Genomic DNA, 19378 nt, shown 5'->3' on the forward strand with positions numbered 1-19378 from the left:
AAAATAATTAAAACCTAAAATAGAATGAAGAAGATTGGACTTCATATTTGTTTTTGCCAGGATAGGAAAATTGTAAAGAGGCAAGGGTTGGGAGGCCATAGTGGATGATAGTGGAAAAACATCTGTAATTAGCGATTGAGGAAGGAAGACCCTTTCTTCTTGTGTGCCCATCTATCCACAAAGATAATTTGAAAGATCTTCCTGTGAGTACCATCTATATGTAATTAGTGACTTTTCAGTATTGCCCCCAAAACTACAGAAATTCCTCCCCAAAGGGGCCTACCATGGTTTTCATTAATGATGATTTTCATTGGTCCGTGCTTTATGGAAATCAAGAATGTGTTGACTCTTTTTTATATTGGATGGGGCTTTTTTATATGTATTGGCTGCCTTGCTATTGTAGGGAGAAATTGACCTTATTTGTCTTGAATAAAGGAAAGACAAGGAACTTTACAAGCAAAGTTATGATTGCAATGAGACAAGCCAGTTTGGTGGCACACTTTAAAATGAAGGAAGACCCATTTAGTTTTGGTCTTCTCAAAGTACATGTGCATAAGACTGCAGCTTTGGCACCATTATTTAGTATCTCTGGAATTTTCCCCAACAACTTTATGATCACTATCTGTGGGAAATCAAGGCAGAGAGATACAGGGGTTTGTACAAGGCTTGTATGGTGCGTCCATGAATGAGTATATAAAATACAAAACATAAAACAGTCAAAATGCAAATACTAAATTAAATACACCAAACATTATAATTATAATTTCTTAAAGCCATTTCCATCAATTCTAGATGGTAATTTTTACAGCTGTTTTTTTTTTAAGTTAAAGAAGTATCTGCAATCAAGAAGAAATAAATGAAAGATTAGGGAAATGCCTAAAATGTTTTTTTTTTAAACACTTCTTTCTCTAGTTTTACTACTAAGCTACAGTTTGCTGCCATTTTTTAAACATTGTAATGTCTTCAGATGCAGTAACCATGTTATGGTGGAATAAACTCAGCATTGTCTGTGTTCTTGGCTTCATATAAAAATTCTATACAGTTTGAGAGAATTTAATTGGCAGTCATCAAATGCAAGAATAGGATTTAATTTGGCAGATTTGGCATGCACCGCTCCTTACCACCTATGGAAGATGAGTGAGTGAGATGAAGTCTTTGTCATTACATGATGTGTACTGATGATGTTCTTTAAAATTATTCTAGGCACTTAATTATATTCTATAATTAATATTCTGTAATAATTCCAAGTTTGGATCTGTTCCTGTTCCCACTGAATTTTGCCATTCATCTCAAAGACAGACAATTGGAAGTCCTTATTAACTTCTTTATCTATATACTGTACTGCAGTTTTAAAGTATTTAAAATGTTAGCATTGTGAGGGGGGAGCACTGAGAACTAAAAAGCAATGGATGTAATTAAATATCTAATATATTTTAGGGTTTTTTTAAAAATGATGAACACTTGTAGGGATGCCAGCCTCCAGGTGGGACCTGGGGATACCCAGTCAAAATCGGAGATCAGTTCCCCTGGAGAAAAGGGGTGCTTTGGAGGGTGGACTCTATGGCATTATACCCTACTTAGGTCCCTGTCCTCCCAAGACTCCATCCTCAAATCTCCAGAACTTTTCCAATCTGGATCTGGCATCCCTACCTCTCCCATCCCCTGCTGGTGGCTAAAGGGGACCTGACAACCCTAAATTGGTATGGCATAGAAGCTAGTAGAATTCTTCCTTCCATCTGCATGCACAAAATTTCAGAGAAGCACAGCAGAAGGAGGCAGGGCTGCTGCTACATCCAGTGCTTCCAGACCAATTAGAACAGGATTTTCCTACAAGCTCATCAGCCATCTAACACAATGGGAATGAAATAAGGGGAATGAAACCTCAGGCAGCCTCCTACTCCATCAATATATAGCATAAATACACAGCTGCATTGTATGCTACTTGGTAAGTCCATATAGGACAAAAAGTGGCTTATAAATGAGCATCAGCAGGACTTTTTTGTAGGAAAAAGCCCAGCAGGAACTCATTTGCATATTAGGCCACACCCCTGATGTCACCGTGATTCCACACATGGCTTTTTTTCCACAAGAAGCCCAGCGGGAACTCATTTGCATATTAGGCCACACACCTGATGCCAAGCCAGCCAGAACTGAGTTCCTGTGCGTTCCTGCTCAGAAAAAGCCCTGAGCATAAGTGTAGCCCTGATGGGTCAGGCCAAGCCTGTCTCCTCTAGCTTTCTGTTCCCAATAGTGTTGTGAGATGCCTCTGAGACAATTGTTGAGGTTCTGTTTTTAGCTGTTATAGCCAATAGATGTGTCTTCCATGAAGCTGTCTAATTTGTATTAAAAGCCACCTAAGCTAATGTCCATCACCCCATTTGGGGGTGGTGCGAATTCCATTAGGTAATTATGTTGCATAAAAGAAATACTTCCTTCCGACATTCTTGAATCTATTTGCAGTTGACTTAATTGGGTAATTCTGAGTTCTGATATTGTGTACTAGGGACTTCCCTAGGTTATCTGCAGCATGTTGTGCCTCCAGACCGTACACAGAAACCGTTTCCCACTCGACACCCACCCATCCCCCTACCCATAAGACTTCAAAGGAAGAGTACAACCACTGTTTGTGGTAAAAGAACATAATGTAATTTACTTTTTAAAAAGATGAAAGCGTTAAAGCTGTTTTGGTAATGTAACAGACAACTCTCATTAGGACTCTTTATTGACAAGTTGATTATTAGGAAGCCAATTTAATAATGTTTCACAGACACAGCAGAACCCATTTGCCAAAATGATCTTCAGACAAAACCTTTTGATTTTTCTCTCCTGCACAAGTAATCTGGTAAGCAAAAGGCAATCTTCTAAAGTGAATTAAGAGCAAGATGATTTTTAATGTGAAACTTCAGCAAGTGAGGGGGGAAGGGTAAAAGGAAAAAAAGACAAATGCTAAACAAATGCACATATACAAGACACAGATTATTTCTTCATCCTAGAACACCCACTAGGCCCACTCAGCCACAGAGTAGGACTCTGGCACCATTCAAAAGGAGATGGTTCCTGGGCAATGGTGCAGTCCACTGCCTACTGGGTGCAGATGATCCCAAAAAGGACTCAGAGCCTGGGATTGCAGCTTAGTCCAAATCTGTGCAACAAGACTTTCTTATCAGGAAGACGCTGGCACTCCCACCAGTGAATGTTATTTGTATCCATCTCTTTAAAAAAAAAAAACATACCTTATTTTACCTAAAGGTTTTATGAAATCACTGCTATGTGTGTTTTTCCCTTTAGTGTGTGCCAAAGGCCAAGTGATCACTGGACAGTATCGCATGCTTGCCAAACATGGTGGTTATGTCTGGCTGGAGACCCAAGGAACAGTTATCTACAACACACGCAACTTGCAGCCTCAGTGCATCATCTGTGTCAACTATGTTCTGAGGTAGGTCAACTGGAAAGAATTTGGATTGCCTCAACATTTTGCCTTGAAGGATTCCAGGTTTCCGTTTCCTGGCTATCCAGCTTCTTTTTGGAAGCCCAGAGTGCCTGTTCTTTAAAACGTAGGATAGCAGGCCTCCTTAAGGAAATGTGTACTTGTTCTTCCTCCAAGTGTGTAAGAACAAACCTCTGAGGCATCTCAGCAACTAGTCTTGACCCCAGAGCAGTGCTGTGAGTTGGCAAACCAATGGAAAGGATACCCTGTGACTAAATATACTTTTAAGTTTTCTAAGTATCAGTTATTAAGAACATAAAAGAAGCCATGTTGGATGAGGCCAATGGCCCATCCAGTCCAACACTCTGTGTCACACAGTGGCCAATATGTGTGTGTGTGTGTATATATATATATATTTATATATATACACACACACACACACACACATATATATATACACACACACACACACATACACACACACACACACACATATATATATACTGTGGCTAATAGCCACTGATGGACCTCTGCTCCATATTTTTATCCAATCCCCTCTTAAAGCTGGCTATGCTTGTAGCCGCCACCACCACCCCCTGAACATATGAACATATGAAGCTGCCTTATACTGAATCAGACCCTTGGTCCATCAAAGTCAGTATTGTCTTCTCAGACTGGCAGCGGCTCTCCAGGGTCTCAAGCTGAGGTTTTTCACACCTATTTGCCTGGACCCTTTTTTGGAGATGCCGGGGATTGAACCTGGGACCTTCTGCTTCCCAAGCAGATGCTCTACCACTGAGCCACCGTCCCTCCCCTAATTCCACATGTTAATCACCCTTTGGGTGAAGAATTACTTCCTTTTATCCGTTTTAACCTGACTGCTCAGCAATTTCATTGAATGCCCATGAGTTCTTGTATTGTGAGAAAGGGAGAAAAGTACTTCTTTCTCTACTTTCTCCATCCCATGCATAATCTTGTAAACCTCTATCATGTCACCCCGCAGTCGACATTTCTCCAACCTAAAGAGCCCCAAGCTTTTTAACCTTTCTTCATAGGGAAAGTGTTCCAAACCTTTAATCATTCTAGTTGCCCTTTTCTGCACTTTTTCCAATGCTATAATATCCTTTTTGAGGTGCGGTGACGAAAATTGTACACAGTATTCCAAATGAGACCGCACCATCGATTTATACAGGGGCATTATGATACTGGCTGATTTGTTTTCAATTCCCTTCCTAATAATTCCTAGCATGGCGTTGGCCTTTTTTATTGCAATCGCACACTGTCTTGACATTTTCAGTGAGTTATCTACCACATTTCAGAGAGCTCTGAGAGAGAGCAGATAAGAAGTACTATAAGGGTGAGGTCTGGCTTTCTAAACAGATGGGGGAGTTGCTGAGAATTTCTGAGTATGTGTGACTGTGTGATTGCTGAAAATTCTGAGTTTGTGGTTGCTGGGAAATGGATGTTTGTTTGGTTTGAGTGGGCTGAAGGTGATTGTTGCTGATTGATTAGGAGTGGCTGTGTTCCTGAGGCAGACTGAGGCCCCACCCTCTTTGTATTATTAAGCTGAGCCTTGCCAGCGGCTGAGCACATTTCAGAGAACTCTGAGAGAGAGCAGTTAAGAAGTACTATAAGGGTGAGGTCTGGCTTTTTAAACAGCTGGGGGAGTTGCTGAGAATTTCTGAGTATGTGTGACTGTGTGATTGCTGAAAATTCTGAGTTTGTGGTTGCTGGGAAATGGATGTTTGTTTGGTTTGAGTGGGCTGAAGGTGATTGTTGCTGATTGATAAAGAGTGGCTGTGTTCCTGGGACAGACTGAGGCCCCACCCTCTTTGCATTATTAAGCTGCACCTTGCTAGAGGTGCGAGCCTTTGGTGTGAGCCGAAGGGTGACAGGTAAAGGGCTTGTGGCTCTTAGCCTGGGGGCTGTGTAAGGACAAGGAACCCAGATCCCTTTTTTCCTTGTGTTCCCAATAAGGTAAGTAGACCCTCCAGAAGGAAAGCCACATAAACAAACAGGATTTAAAAGGGAACTGTATATTTTTAAAAAGCTATCCTGAAGGTAGAATGCCAGCAGGGGGATGGGGGCTTTCCAGTGTTTTGCACATGTATGACTATCTGCCCACAGGACAGAAGTCTTGGGTGTGTGCTCGATGCAAGGAGCTCCTGGTCCTCAGGGAACGAGTTCGTACCCTTGAGGCCGAGGTGACTGACCTAGAGAAGCAGAGGCAGTCAGTTAGGCACTGGGAGAAGACTCTCGGGGACGTATTAGATGAGCCCTACTCTGAACGTGGCAGCCCCGTTGCTGCCAGGGAGCATGAGGGTCGAGAGGGAACAGGGCACCATGCTGAAGATAAGGGGAATGCGCCCTCAGAAGGGACCTCTTCTTCAGTTGGTGAGCGGGTATCCTTTTGTGCCAAGGAACCATCCCTGGTCAGGGAGAGAGGGGGGGTCTTGGTAGTTGGTGATTCGATCCTTAGGCAAGTAGACAGCTGGGTGGCAAAACCATGTATTGACCATATGGTGACTTGCCTGCCTGGTGTGAAGGTAGTGAACATTACACATGTTGTAGATAAGCTGATAGACAGTGCTGGGGAGGAGCCAGTGGTCATTGTGCATGTTGGCACCAACGATGTGGGGAAATGCAGTCGTGAGGTCCTGGAGGAAAAATTTAGGCTGCTAGGCAGGAGACTTAAGGCCAGGACCTCCAAGGTAGCCTTCTCAGAAGTGCTACCTGTTTGACGTGCAGGGCTGGAGAGACAGGCACAAATTAGAAATCTCAATGTGTGGATGAGACGGTGTGCGGAGGAAGGGTTTAAGTTTGTTAGGCACTGGGATGCTTTCTGGAACAAGCGGGAGCTGTACAAAAAAGACGGTCTCCACTTGTCCCCAGATGGAAGCAAGCTGCTGGCGCTTAAAATCAAAAAGGTGGCAGAGCATTTTTTAAACTAAATCTTGGGGGAAAGCCGACAGGAGATGAAATGTCTCTGGTTCGGGAGGACTCATCTCAAAGAGATGAAGGGTTAGCTGTTACTTTTCTACCGGGTAATAGATCAGAGTTGTCCACTGAGATGGTGACAAACAGTATGGACTGTCTGCCAACGTCTCGAGGCAGCAGGAGGAACGTTGCGGACCTAACTTGCCTAGGAAATTATAGATGTTTGTATAAAAAAGCTAGAAGTGTTCAAAGTAAAATTGGTGAGTTGGAATGTTTAGTGTTGAGGGAAAACATGGACATTGTGGAAATTTCAGAAACTTGGTGGAATGAGGAGAATCAGTGGGACATGGTGATTCCTGGATATAAGTTATATCGGAAGGATAGGGAGGGAAGGGTTGGAGGTGGGGTGGCTCTATATGTCAGAGAGGGTATATAGTGCAGTAAGACTGAGGTCAAAGAATTAGATTCCCTTCTAGAAATGCTTTGGGTCGAAATAGAGGGCCCAAAAGGAAATTTAGCTATGGGAATTTGTTATCACCACCAAATCAAAAGATAGAGGATGATTATAATATGATGGAAGGATTAAAGATAGTGGCTAAACGTAAAAACTGTGTTGTAATAGGTGATTTTAACTACCCGCAGATTGATTGGGTCAATATGCGTTCAGGTCAAGAGAAAGAGATTGAGTTTCTAGATGCTCTCAATGACTGTGCTATGGAGCAGATGGTCACAGAACCTACCAGGGGTGGGGCGATCCTAGATTTGGTCCTAAGTAATGCCCAAGACTTGATGAGAGGTGTAAAAGTGATCGCACCGCTTGGGAGCAGTGACCATAACGTTATTGATTTCACCATTTGTAAGACCAGCACAACCACGTTTAACTTTAAAAGGGGTAAATTCTTTGAGATGAGGAGGCATGTGAAGAGGAAACTGAAAGGAAAGGTAAATACAGTCAAAACCCTTGGGGAAGCTTGGAGGCTATTTAAAACTACAGTCCTAGAAGCTCAGATAAAATATATATCACAAGTTAGGAAAGGCACAAACAGGTATAAGAAAAGGCCTGCATGGTTAACAAATAAAGTAATGGAAGCTGTAAAAGGTAAGAAGGACTCCTTTAAGCGGTGGAAAGCTAGTCCAAGTGAGATTAATAAAAGGGAACACAGGCTGTGGCAAATCAAATGCAAGACTATGATGAGGCAGGCAAAAAGCGACTTTGAGGAACATATTGCAAAAAACATAAAGATCAACAATAAAAATTTCAAATATATTAAAAGCAGGAAACCAGCCAGGGAGGCAGTGGGACCCTTATGACCAAGAGGTAAAAGGATTACTGAAGGAGGATAGGGAAATGGCTGAGAAACTGAATGCATTTTTTGCCTCATTCTTCACTGTGGAAGATGAGAAGTGTTTGCCTGCTCCAGAACCACTAATTTTAGAAGGGGTGAGTCAAATTCAGGTGATAAGAGAGGAGGTCCTACAACTGATTGACAAACTAAAAACTAATAAGTCACCAGGTCCGGATGGCATGCATCCAAGAGTTCTGAAAGAACTCACAGCTGAACTTGTGGATTTCCTGACAAAAATATGTAATCTTTCATTGAAATCTGCCTCTTTTCCTGAGGACTGGAAGGTAGCAAATGTCACCCCCATCTTTTAAAAAGGTTCCAGAGGAGATCCGGGAGATTACAGGCCAGTCAGTCTGACTTCAATACCAGGATAGCTGGTAGAAACCATTATCAAGGACAGAATGAGTAGGCACATTGATGAACACAAGTTATTGAGGAAGACTCAGCATGGGTTCTGTAAGGGAAGATCTTGCCTCAATAACCTGTTACAGTTCTTTGAGGGAGTGAACAAACATGTGGACAAAGGGGACCCAATAGATGTTGTTTACCTTGACTTCCAGAAAGCTTTTGATGAAGTTCCTCATCAAAGGCTCCTTAGTAAGCTCGAGAGTCATGGAGTAAAAGGACAGGTCCTCTTGTGGATCAAAAACTGGCTAATTAATAAGAAGCAGAGAGTGAGTATAAATGGGCAGTCCACAGTGGAGGACAGTAAGCAGTGGGGTGCTGCAGGGCTCAGTACTGGGTCCCATGCTCTTTAACTTGTTCATTAATGATCTGGAGTTGGGAGTAAGCAGTGAAGTGGCCAAGTTTGCAGATGACACTAAATTGTCCAGGTTGGTGAGAACCAGAGAGGATTGTTCAGGGTGGTGAGAACCAGAGAGGAGAACCAAAGGGATCTGTTGAGGCTGGGTGAGTGGACATCACCGTGGCAGATGTGGTTCAATGTGGCCAAGTACAAAGTAATGCACATTGGGGCCAAGAATCCCAGCTACAAATACAAGTTGATGGGGTGTGAACTGGCAGAGACTGACCAAGAGAGAGATCTTGGGTTCGTGGTAGATAACTCACTGAAAATGTCAATTATGAAGTTCAGTTTTCCCTAAGAAGAATGTTCCATTAGCCTCTAAAAATCCCAGTTTCCACAGGTGGGCATACAAGTCAACTTGAGGTACACATATACACAGAACATAGGATCACATAATATTAGGAGAAGTCAGAGAGGATCGAGCCTTCCACTTTCCACTTTCTTAGGAAGCTAATTTTGAACGGGTGACAGCCATTTCATAGGCCAGTTTTGCTCCCCCAGCTTCCAGGCTCCCTGCTTTCTGCTGGTGGCAGCTCCCCAAGTCCAGCAGAATGGAAGGGGAGAGATCTGAGATGTTTCCTCCCTCCTTTCTGATGGCAAGCTGCCCAGCAGAACTTCAGCCAAGCCTGCAGGGAACTCACACCATTTTGAGTGCACTCACACATGGCTTGGCTTGCAAAAAACGTTTAATGGGAACTTCTCTTTGAATGGCTTTTGCAAGCTGTGTGTTGCATGAGTGAACTCAAAGCAATATGAGTTCACCCCCCTCACTTTTCCATTATAACCTATAGGAATGGTCCCTATAGGGTATAATGGAGTCAAATAAATTTGGCTATCCCATTTATTTCCCAAATCCCAATATCACACAATATTGGGATTCCGGAATAGGGGGAAATACTGATGCTTTTTGGCTTCAGTACATTCAAACTCAAAAAATAGCAGTCTTTTGGCATACCCCTAATTTATGTGGGTGAGAGAGAGTAGAAAGGAGAACACACAAACAAAAATTATATCAAGCTCAGTGCAGAAACTCAAAGCCACTTGTGTTTGCTTGAGGGTCTGTCATACAATGGCAAAACTAGGAATTGCTGTATTTTAGCAGCATACCAGCATCTTGTGCCCTCAGCATCTTGGGGAGGGACCATGGCTCTGTGGCAGAGCTTCTGCTAAACATGCAGAAGATCCCAGGTTCAATCCCTAGCATCTCCAATCAAAAGAAAGGCAATCCACTTCTGACTAAAACAGAAACTTGGCATGTGAAGATTTGTTAATGCTTGTCAGCGGTGTGAGTGGCAAATCCACTTGTCAGTTCCTCATCCCAGAAGAAAGTAAATTTCTTTTTCTCAGCCTTTCAGGCCATGTGGCAATTCACCAGCCAATAAAACATGGTATGATTATAGAGACCTCATTCTCTGTTGCCCTAGATAAGCCAATTGATTTACTGTGATTCTTTTGTTGTGATTTTACTTTTTCACTTCATTGATCCCGTACAGAAACTGCCTAGAATGAGTTGGATACAGTGCAATTTCTGTTTGCTGCAAATGAACAGATGATTTTTCTGTATAAAGCAAGCTGTCCACCTGATTTAAGATTAGTTGTTGGAGACAACAGAATGAATATTTCCTCTTTTAACTGTTAGTTAACATCATCATACAAAGTACAAATGTTTTCTCAAATGTCTAATTGTCTTGTCTTGTTAGTGAAATTGAGAACAACGATATTGTGTTCTCCATGGATCAGACAGAATCACTGTTTAAGCCTCGCATGATGGCAGTGAATCCAAGCATGTTTGACAGTGGTGACCCAGTAATGGATAAGAGTGATTTCTTGTTCACCAAGCTGAAAGAAGAACCAGAGGAACTGGCCCAGTTGGCACCAACACCAGGCGATGCTATCATATCCCTTGACTTTGGTTAGTTATGTTTTTGGCCCACTATGGGTGTGGGAGTATTTAAATCTGCTCAGGGCTTAACAGTCTGCCAGGGCATTATTGGTTAGATGTCCCAGAAACTGGTGAACACAGAGGACCTTCCAGCAGATGTTATTGCCTGAAATACATTGTGCTTTAACTAATATGTAGAAGCACTTGGGGGTGTGGTTTTGCAATCACTTAGAATCACTTGTTGTCTATGCCATTTAGTGTATTTATCTCACATTGACCAATCTATGAACATCCAAACAGAATCCCAGATATGTACCAATGTTTGCGCATGTTCTACCCTAATTCAGGGGTAGGACCACTTGAACATTAATTATATGTGCATTGCTAGTCAAAGATTGCTAATCCAAATCTAATGTATTGAGCATCTCCTATCTGTGCAGTAGTGTGTGATGCCTAAATTCCATACACAAGAAACATCCTTCACATCTAAAGAGTTGATGTTCACAACTGTGGCACTGGGCCAGTCACATCTGTTATTCACTTAGATAAGACACATAAGCTTATAAAGTGCAGGGAATACCCCTTGGCTGCAAAAGAGGAAAGTAAGCCATCACTTACATTGCCTCAGGTTGCCCTTGGTAGCAGCAGCATTCTTAGTGTCAATAGACATCCTCTAGGGATCATAGACATAAAATACGTTTGCATCATGATCACTTTAAAGCTGCATATGATAAGTGGGACAGGGTTATGGCTTAACACTTATGCTAAACCAAGATTTAGTTATACTCTTCCACATGACATAAAGACTTCTCCACCTCCCATTTTTCTCTCTTTGTATATGTTTTGTTGTGGCCTGACTGGGACTATGAGATCAACAAATGCCCAAGGATTAGATGATTTTGCTTATGTCAATTTCAGGGACACAAAAGTTTGAGGATATCTCTACCTACAACAAAACTGTGATGACCCCAAACAAGCCATGGCCTCCAGAAGCCAAGAGCCAACCTCCACAGGCTGAAAACCTGAGCGTGCCATCATTTACACTGCCCCAGGCAGCCCCCGGCAGCAGCACTCCCAGTGCAAGCAGCAACAGCAGTTGTTCCACCGTAAGAAAGACCTTTGAGATTAATGTCAGCCTCTTACTTCTCCTGTACCAGGCTGTGGTGAAAATGCGTGTTATGAAATCAGGCCATGTTTTACTTTTCTGAGTGCCTACATGAACTGCAATACAAACTTTTTTGTCTTTTGAAGTAAGTGGTTCCACCAAAACCAACAAGTTGTGTTGGTTAGATAGTGGACAGTGATGGTGATGATGTGAGAAGTGAACAATGATAGTATTGACCTGGAATGGTATTTTGACCTGGGAAAGCTAGGTTGTCTCTAATATTATTACCAGAGGACCAAGGAGCATTAATTAACCTACTAGGACACAGCTCCATACTGTTAGACTAATGAAGCTAATTTTATTAAGATGATTTACAAATATTCATAGCAACATATCTGGTGAGATTTCCTTCCCTAGTCACACAAAGGTGGTATTCTTCTACAGTATCTTTAAAGCTGGTGGAAGATTACGTTGTTTAACTATGTAGTGCTATTTAACAAAAAATATTTCCAGGAGATTTTAAGCTCAAGAGGGGAATGCATGGATACAGTATCATTTTTCTGTTTGATACCATAAGTTTTAACAATGAAGGGCAGTATTTCTAGATGCTGTCTTTGTATTGTACAGTTGTACCCCTGGAAATAATCCCCATGGAAATAATCCCTTTCATGGGTTGGACCGAGACTAGATTTCCCACTCATGCAAAACACTTCCCTGGTGGAACAGAATGTTCCTACCTCCTCACCTGCTCCCAGCACAGCCCACACATGTCCCCAAAATAGTGCTCTTGGAAGGACCCTCTGGAGCAGCATGAGAGGCAGGTCTGGGGTCTGCTGCAGAAAGTGGGAAGTGGCCCTTTAGATTGTGAAAAATTTACTCTGGATCCAACCCCATATTTTTATACCAAATTGAAGTTACCCAAAAAAACCTTTTAGTTTGTTTGCAGCTCTTGAGTATATTTGATCCCAGTATCTGTAGAGTCAGGCACAGTCCTTGTCTCTTTTGGTGTAATAGATTAACATGGCTTTTCTTCTAACAACTGAAAGTATGAATTGGTTTAAATATAAGCATATCTCTACACTTAGTCTGTGTAATTCCAGAGCAGTCAATACACAAAGCCATGTGAAGGGGGGGGGGTGGAGAATCAGGCTTTCTTTGTTCCTTTAATAAGATATTTCAATTTAATCCTCTTGCTTATTTTGTTAATGGGGGCATCTATCAATGCAATGTAGAACATTCAAAAATAGGTATATGGCTCAAAGCTTACTTTCCCCTTCCCTTGTTCCGCCTTCTTTCTGTGTCCTTAGTTTATCAGCTAAGATCCCAGCACCCAATGTATCATTTCCTCCATACTAGTGAGCCACTTGGGTCTCTGTATCTCTGCATGCTAAAGATGGCATCATATGATCACTTACTCTAAGATACAAGATAGGAAGTCAAGAGCCCCTGGTCTTGCAAAAGACTGTTGACTTAGTTTAGGCTAAGTCTGCATGAATGGTTTTTTCAGAACACTAACAATTGTGTCTAAAAGAGAGGTCTCTGCTCAAAAGTGTTTATACACACCATCCCGTTTTTTTGCCACTGGTAAACAAGTGTGTGTGTGTATGTGGGGAAGTGTTTGTCCAGATCTGTTTAATCAGTGATAACACTGGGATGAAAGAAGTAAGTGTACACCTTAGGAGGAATGACCAATCGGTTATTACCCAGGCGTGACTAATGGTGTGAACTTAAAGACTATCTTTGAAAACTTTGGTTTAAATGTGAATGTACTAAGGTCCCAAAGGTTTCCAAAGAGGTAACAATATCAAAATATAAGCATATCTCAAGAAGTAATAAATTAGAGGAAAGTAAGTATTATGTTTTCAAATCAAGCTATTTAAGAAATACTCCTGTTACAGAATCTGCTACTGCTGAATTTGCTCTTCTTTGAAATGAAACAATGCTGTCATGCAACTGCTGCTTCTGATAAGCCCACAGAAATCTTTACTAGCCCATCTGTCCATACGTGCCTTTAGTAGTCATTTGTGACCAAAAAAGAAACAGCCAACTTTAGTTCCCCAATAGAATACATTCTTATTTGTTATAGGTGGGCAGGTTAGTGACATCCTGCATGCTTGTGAAAGACTATTCTTTTGTTTTGTTCTGTTCTTTTTACTGCAGCCCAGTAGCCCTGGAGACTATTACACTTCATTGGATGAAGACCTGAAGATTGAGATGATTGAGAAACTTTTTGCCATGGACACAGATGCCAAAAATCAATGCAATTCACAGGTCAGTAAAGCAGTGAGGCAACTCTGACACTACCAGAACATAACACACAAACACACACAGTCTCTCTCTTTCTAAGGTCTGTGGCATCTTATATAGTAGGAGTGGCCAAACTAGCTCAATGTAAGAACCACATAGAATAGATATCAGATATTTGAGAGCTGCAGGTAGTGATGTGGAAGAAAGGAAATAGATGTGAAAGGGCGAGAGGTGGAAAGAAAGCAACTTTAAATACATTCTCCAAGCTGCCAGCTGGCTTGGTTTGGAGAAGTGATTTAAAGAGACAAATGCCTGCATGTATAACATGAGCAACACATGTACAAAACAAAAGGCTAGACATGTTTGTTATCCCCATTGGGCACTTACTTTAGATAGTTTTATGTTCAGCCAAGCACCAAACTTGAGTTTAAAACATGAAAACCATGTAGAGTAGCCTCAATTTTATGGAAATATGTTTTGGGTGGAGTTTCACCTCTTTGTAACACTAAACTAGAATTTCTTTTTGGGAACAATCATAAGCCGGTCTATGCAGATGTAGTCCCATATAATCCAGTCCCAGAAAACTGTGTTATGCAAATTATAATGCAAAATGGCTCCTCCACTCAAAATTCCTCCATGAGTTCAAAATAGTTTCCAAAAATGGGGGGGGAGGGAATGGACTTGAAGTAGGAAGAACCGTAACTACTTATGAGACCTGTTCATTCAGATTGAAGGTTTACCTACACATAACTTCTTGGGATTGAACAGATTCATTCCAAGTGGCAAGGCACATGCCATACCTTGCCCGGCACAACGTTGCAGAGATTCTGGATTACTTATGGATGCATTCTAGCAGTAAAAATGGCATCCTAGGTCCTAAACATGTAGGAAACTAGTATCCCACAATCTGTATACATTGAGGTCCTCTACGTACAATTTATGCAGATAACAACATCTTACACACATTCAGAAATTCTGCAAAAGGCCAGATTCCCATGCGCACTTAGGTTGCCTGAGTACAGAACCCACTAAGACTAGACAACAGCAGGGTACAGATCTCATCCCACTCATTTATTTTATTCATAATAAATTTATATCCTGCCTTTGTGCCATTTACAAACAGCACATAAAGCAGCTGATAGCTTGAGCACAGGAACAGATAAAATTAAAAAATAATAACATAAAAGCCGTGATGAGAAAATATTTTCTGTTATCTGGAAAGGACTACCGTCTTTGATACTATATTGGGACATGGATGGGGAACAGTCTCATTTCTGAAAACTTCTTATGGTTCTAATGGTTTTCTTAACCTCCCGCACACCCTGTTTTCTTTGCACAGACTGACTTCAATGAGCTGGACCTTGAAACCTTAGCTCCTTACATTCCCATGGATGGAGAAGATTTCCAGCTCAGTCCTATCTGCCAAGAAGAACGTCCTCTTGCAGAAAGCACCCAGCTCACACAGCAGAGTCTAAGTAACATGAGCAGCCTCTTTCAGCCCCTTGCTCCTCCCTCACAAAACCAGTTCCTTCCAGAAAAATACTGCCAGCAGATGTCTAGCAAAAACATGAACACTGGCCAGGAAACGGGACCATCAGGGTTTTTCCACCATGGGAGCCAGTCATCATCATTGCTGTCCTACTATGCACAAGCCAGCACTCCACTGTCTTCAATGGGTGGAAGACCAAATACTCAGTGGCCACCTGACCCTCCATTACAGCACATCCCTACAAAATGGAGGGTAGTGGGCAACAAGTGCAATGGGCCCCTCACCAGCTCTTCATCAGGACCACCACTACATTTGCCTAACATGGACTCATATAAGAAAAGGTAACTCCAGACATAAAGCATGACTGTTCTTAAGTGATTAGGCTAGTTCACACATCCAGCTGGAGGGCAGGAGATAGAGCCATTCATGATTTTAACTTACAGCTACCATTTACACATGTAAGTCAGTAAGTCATTTATACATGTAAGTCTCATCTGCAAGACTCCAAAATAAATCTTGGGAGAATACAGCTTTTGCTGCAACTGTTTTGTGTGGCAGTGGAGTAGAGAACTGTAAAATGGTGAAACCAACCCAAAGTGATGTGCAAAGTGGCTCAAAAGCCCAAAATTTCTGCTTGCCTGCTTTGAAAGTATATATTTTTCCACTTAGTTGAAAAGTGAGACAGCAATTTCGGGGTTTGTTTTACATCTGTGATTTCCCTTCGCTTGATTCCAGTTGGCCTTGAATGTGGTTTTAACAATATATCATAATTGACTTCCCCAAACAACAAAAATTATTAAGGTAAGATATATACATATTTAGATAAAACAAAGCAATAGGAAAGGTGTTCATTCTTGGCCCTGGAACATATGTGCTGGCTGTAATGCACACATTATGCCTTTGCTGAGAACATCAAAATGGCCACCAGTCTGTTTCTATGTTCCTATCAAGGTGCAGGTCCTTAGCATTGAAGCCCTTCTGGGCTTGGGACATGCATACTAGATGGAACACATGCGGAATTGTGTGGCAACTGTGGTCTTGCTGTCAGAGCTAGTTGATTGTCCCTCATAGGCAGGAAAGAGCAGCCTGTGCCCATTCAAGGACCTTTTTGGTGGTTCCTTCCTTGTGGAATGCCTTCCAGAACACATGAGGAAGGCTGCCATTTTAGTCCAGGTCCAAGGCTGAATTTCTTAAGAGAGTGTTTGTACAGGAGGTTAGGTTTGAATCGGCATATATTTCATGTATATTTTAAGTGGATGTATATCTGCTTCAGTGACTTTCATTTTTGTATATCTTAGATCTATATAAAAAGATGGGATATAAGTTATTTAAATAAAATAAATAAGTGGCTGTAACGAAAAGTAGGAAGTGTGACTATAATTAACTTGACAGTCCCACAAGTAGAAACCTCATGGGGAAGTTATCCTCCCCTGAAAACTGGAAGGTTGCCAGCAGAGCAGTCAAATCAGGAAGAGTGGGCTAGGAGTCGGGAAGAGGTCAGTCATGTCTGCTTAGAGCAGTTCTCATAGGGTTTTTTTCCCTTTAAAGTAAGAATATTTGAATGGATGTGTGGATTTTAAAAAAGTTGTAGGCATCTGTCTCTTGTTGTCTCAGCCTTTCTCCAGTAACCCCAGGGAAGCACACAAGCTCCTCCTTTTTATCCTCCATCACCAAGGTTTAGGCTTAGAGGCTGTGGGAGCAATCCTAAGCAGATCTACTTGGAAGTAAGTCCCATTTTATTCAGTGGGGCTTACTTCCAGGAAAGTATTCTTTAGATTGCAGCCTGTGTCTGGCCAAACATCACTTTGTGAGTTTTATAGGTATTTGGGGATTTGAAGCCCTGCCTCCCCACAGAAGAAGAAGAAAGGAGGAGGAGGAGATAGGATTTATACCCCTCCCCTCAATACCCAAAGGAGTCTCAGAATGGCTTACAATCTCCTTTCCCTTCCTCTCCCCACAACAGACACTCCATGAGGTAGGTGGAGCTGAGAGAGCTCTAACAGAAACTGCTTGAGAGGAACAACTTTGTGAGAACTTGTGACTGACTCAAGGTCACATCAACAGGTGCATGTGCAGGAGTGGGGAATCAAACCCGGGTCTCCCGGATAAGTGTCCACATACTTAAACACTACACCAAACTTGCTCACGTAGCCAAAGTTTATGTGAATACATAAGCAGGCTTACACTGCACATTTCCTGATAAGTGTAATTGCTTGGGGTCTTCTATATGTCACTGGCCCCATGCAGAAGCAGCTGATCCATGTCTTCTTCCTAAGCCACTGCAATAATCACCAATCCTGTTACCATTAGGTGGATCTGTAACTGGTTGACAGATTGCACCCAAAGAGTGCTTGTGAATGGTTCCTCATCCTCTTGGAGAGGAGTGACAAGTGGAGTGCCCCAAGGGTCTGTCCTGGGACCTGTTTTGTTCAACATCTTTAGAAATGATTTGGATGAAGGAATTGAGGGAATGCTTATTAAATTTGCAGATGATACTAAATTGGGAGGAGTTTCAAATACAGTAGAAGACAGAAACAGGATACAGAATGATCTTGACAGGATGGAAAACTGGGCTAAAACCAATAAAATGAATTTTTACAGTGATAAATGTAAAGTTCATTTAGGTAGGAAAAATCCAATGCATGGTTATAGGACTTGTCTTAGCAGTAGTATGTGCAAAAAGCATGATGTGGCTAAAAAGGCAAATGCAGTTTTGGGCTGTATCAACAGTAGTGTCCAGATCATGTGAAGTGATGGTATCGCTTTACTTTGCTCTGATAAGACCTCACCTGGAGTATTGTGTTCAGGTTTGGGCACCACATTTTAAGAAGGATATAGACAATCTGGAACGGGTCCAGAGGAGGGTGACGAAGATGGTGAGGGGTCTTGAGACCAAGTCCTATGAAGAAAGGTCGAAGGAGCTGGGCATGTTTAGCCTGGAGAGGAGGCATCTGAGAGATGATATGAACACTATCTTCAAGTACTTGAAGGGCTGTCATATCGAGGATGTGTGGAATTATTTTCTGTAGCCCCAGAAGGTAGGACCAGAACCAATGGGTTGAAATTAAATCAAAAGAGTTTCTGGTTCAACATTAGAACGAACTTCCTGACCATTACAGCAGTTCCTCAGTGAAACAGGTTTCCTCAAGAGGTGGTGGGTTCTCCTTCCATGGAGGATTTTAAACAGAGGTTGGATGGCCATCTGACTGCAATGAGGATCCTGTGAATTTGTGGGGGGGAGGTATTTGTGAGTTTCCTGCATTGTGCAGGGGGTTGAACTAGATGACCCTGGAGATCCCTTCCAACTCTATGGGCGTTTTCGCACTGACCTTAATCAGCAGCGACGCCCCTCTTCACCGCGCAGGATCGGCGCGGATTTCGCACTAATTGCCGCGGAGCACCCGGAAGAGCCGGAAAGTCCCGCGGCTTTTGCGGCGCAAATGGAAACTGGTTTTGGGCGGTTTCCGTTTGTGCCGCAAAAGCCGCAGGACTTTCCGGCTCTTCCAGGTGCTCCGCGGCAATTAGTGCGAAATCCGCGCCGATGATTCTAAGCCAGAACTACATGGCCAGATGTCTATATTGCAGATACTTTCAACCCAATAACTGCCTGGAAGGGCAGGAGATAGGTACACAGGAAGTAACCTCAGGATGTCCCTGTGGCGTTTCAGATATTATCCCAGTGCTGCTGGGTGAAGCCACAAAAAAAAGCATCTCCCACATTGCTACAAGACTATCCACCTGTGGTTCGGTTCAGACATTGCACAGAACCATAGCTTACTTAAACTGATTATGGTTGGTATGATTAAAAGCCAGCCGCTCTGCTAGCCATGTTAGCTACCAAATCACAATCTGAAGACGGGATCTGAGGTTGGTTTATTATTGGTTTAGTCTTGGCTATAGTTTTACTTCAGGTCTGAATGCAGAAATCCTGGATTAAACTTGGCTTCTTCCCAGGCACTGCTTCCCAGGCAACAGAGCAAGAAATGAAAACAATATTTTAAATAGGAAAATCAGGGTATGGCTGTCTGTGAATTGAATCCTAGTTTCACATAGTTTTTTTTTAAAAGCATGTTTTCCCATTCTGCTGACCTGAATGAGGTTATTACAGTTTAAGTCTGAGCAAAACCAGATAGCTTCTGC

The 19378-nt window shown here is 42.2% G+C and overlaps 1 protein-coding gene across 1 annotated transcript in view; it reads left to right on the plus strand.

The window, feature by feature from the left end:
* LOC132577943 (endothelial PAS domain-containing protein 1-like) overlaps window positions 1-19378 on the plus strand; it is a 189294-nt gene that overhangs the window by 164863 nt on the left and 5053 nt on the right. The window contains exons 8-12 of the mRNA XM_060247736.1: window positions 3289-3436; window positions 10216-10427; window positions 11316-11503; window positions 13663-13773; window positions 15089-15579. Of these exons, the coding sequence (XP_060103719.1) occupies window positions 3289-3436; window positions 10216-10427; window positions 11316-11503; window positions 13663-13773; window positions 15089-15579 (1150 nt within the window). The remainder of the gene's footprint in view (window positions 1-3288; window positions 3437-10215; window positions 10428-11315; window positions 11504-13662; window positions 13774-15088; window positions 15580-19378) is intronic.

Source organism: Heteronotia binoei, chromosome 1, assembly GCF_032191835.1.
Source record: "Heteronotia binoei isolate CCM8104 ecotype False Entrance Well chromosome 1, APGP_CSIRO_Hbin_v1, whole genome shotgun sequence".
Taxonomy (NCBI): domain Eukaryota; kingdom Metazoa; phylum Chordata; class Lepidosauria; order Squamata; family Gekkonidae; genus Heteronotia; species Heteronotia binoei.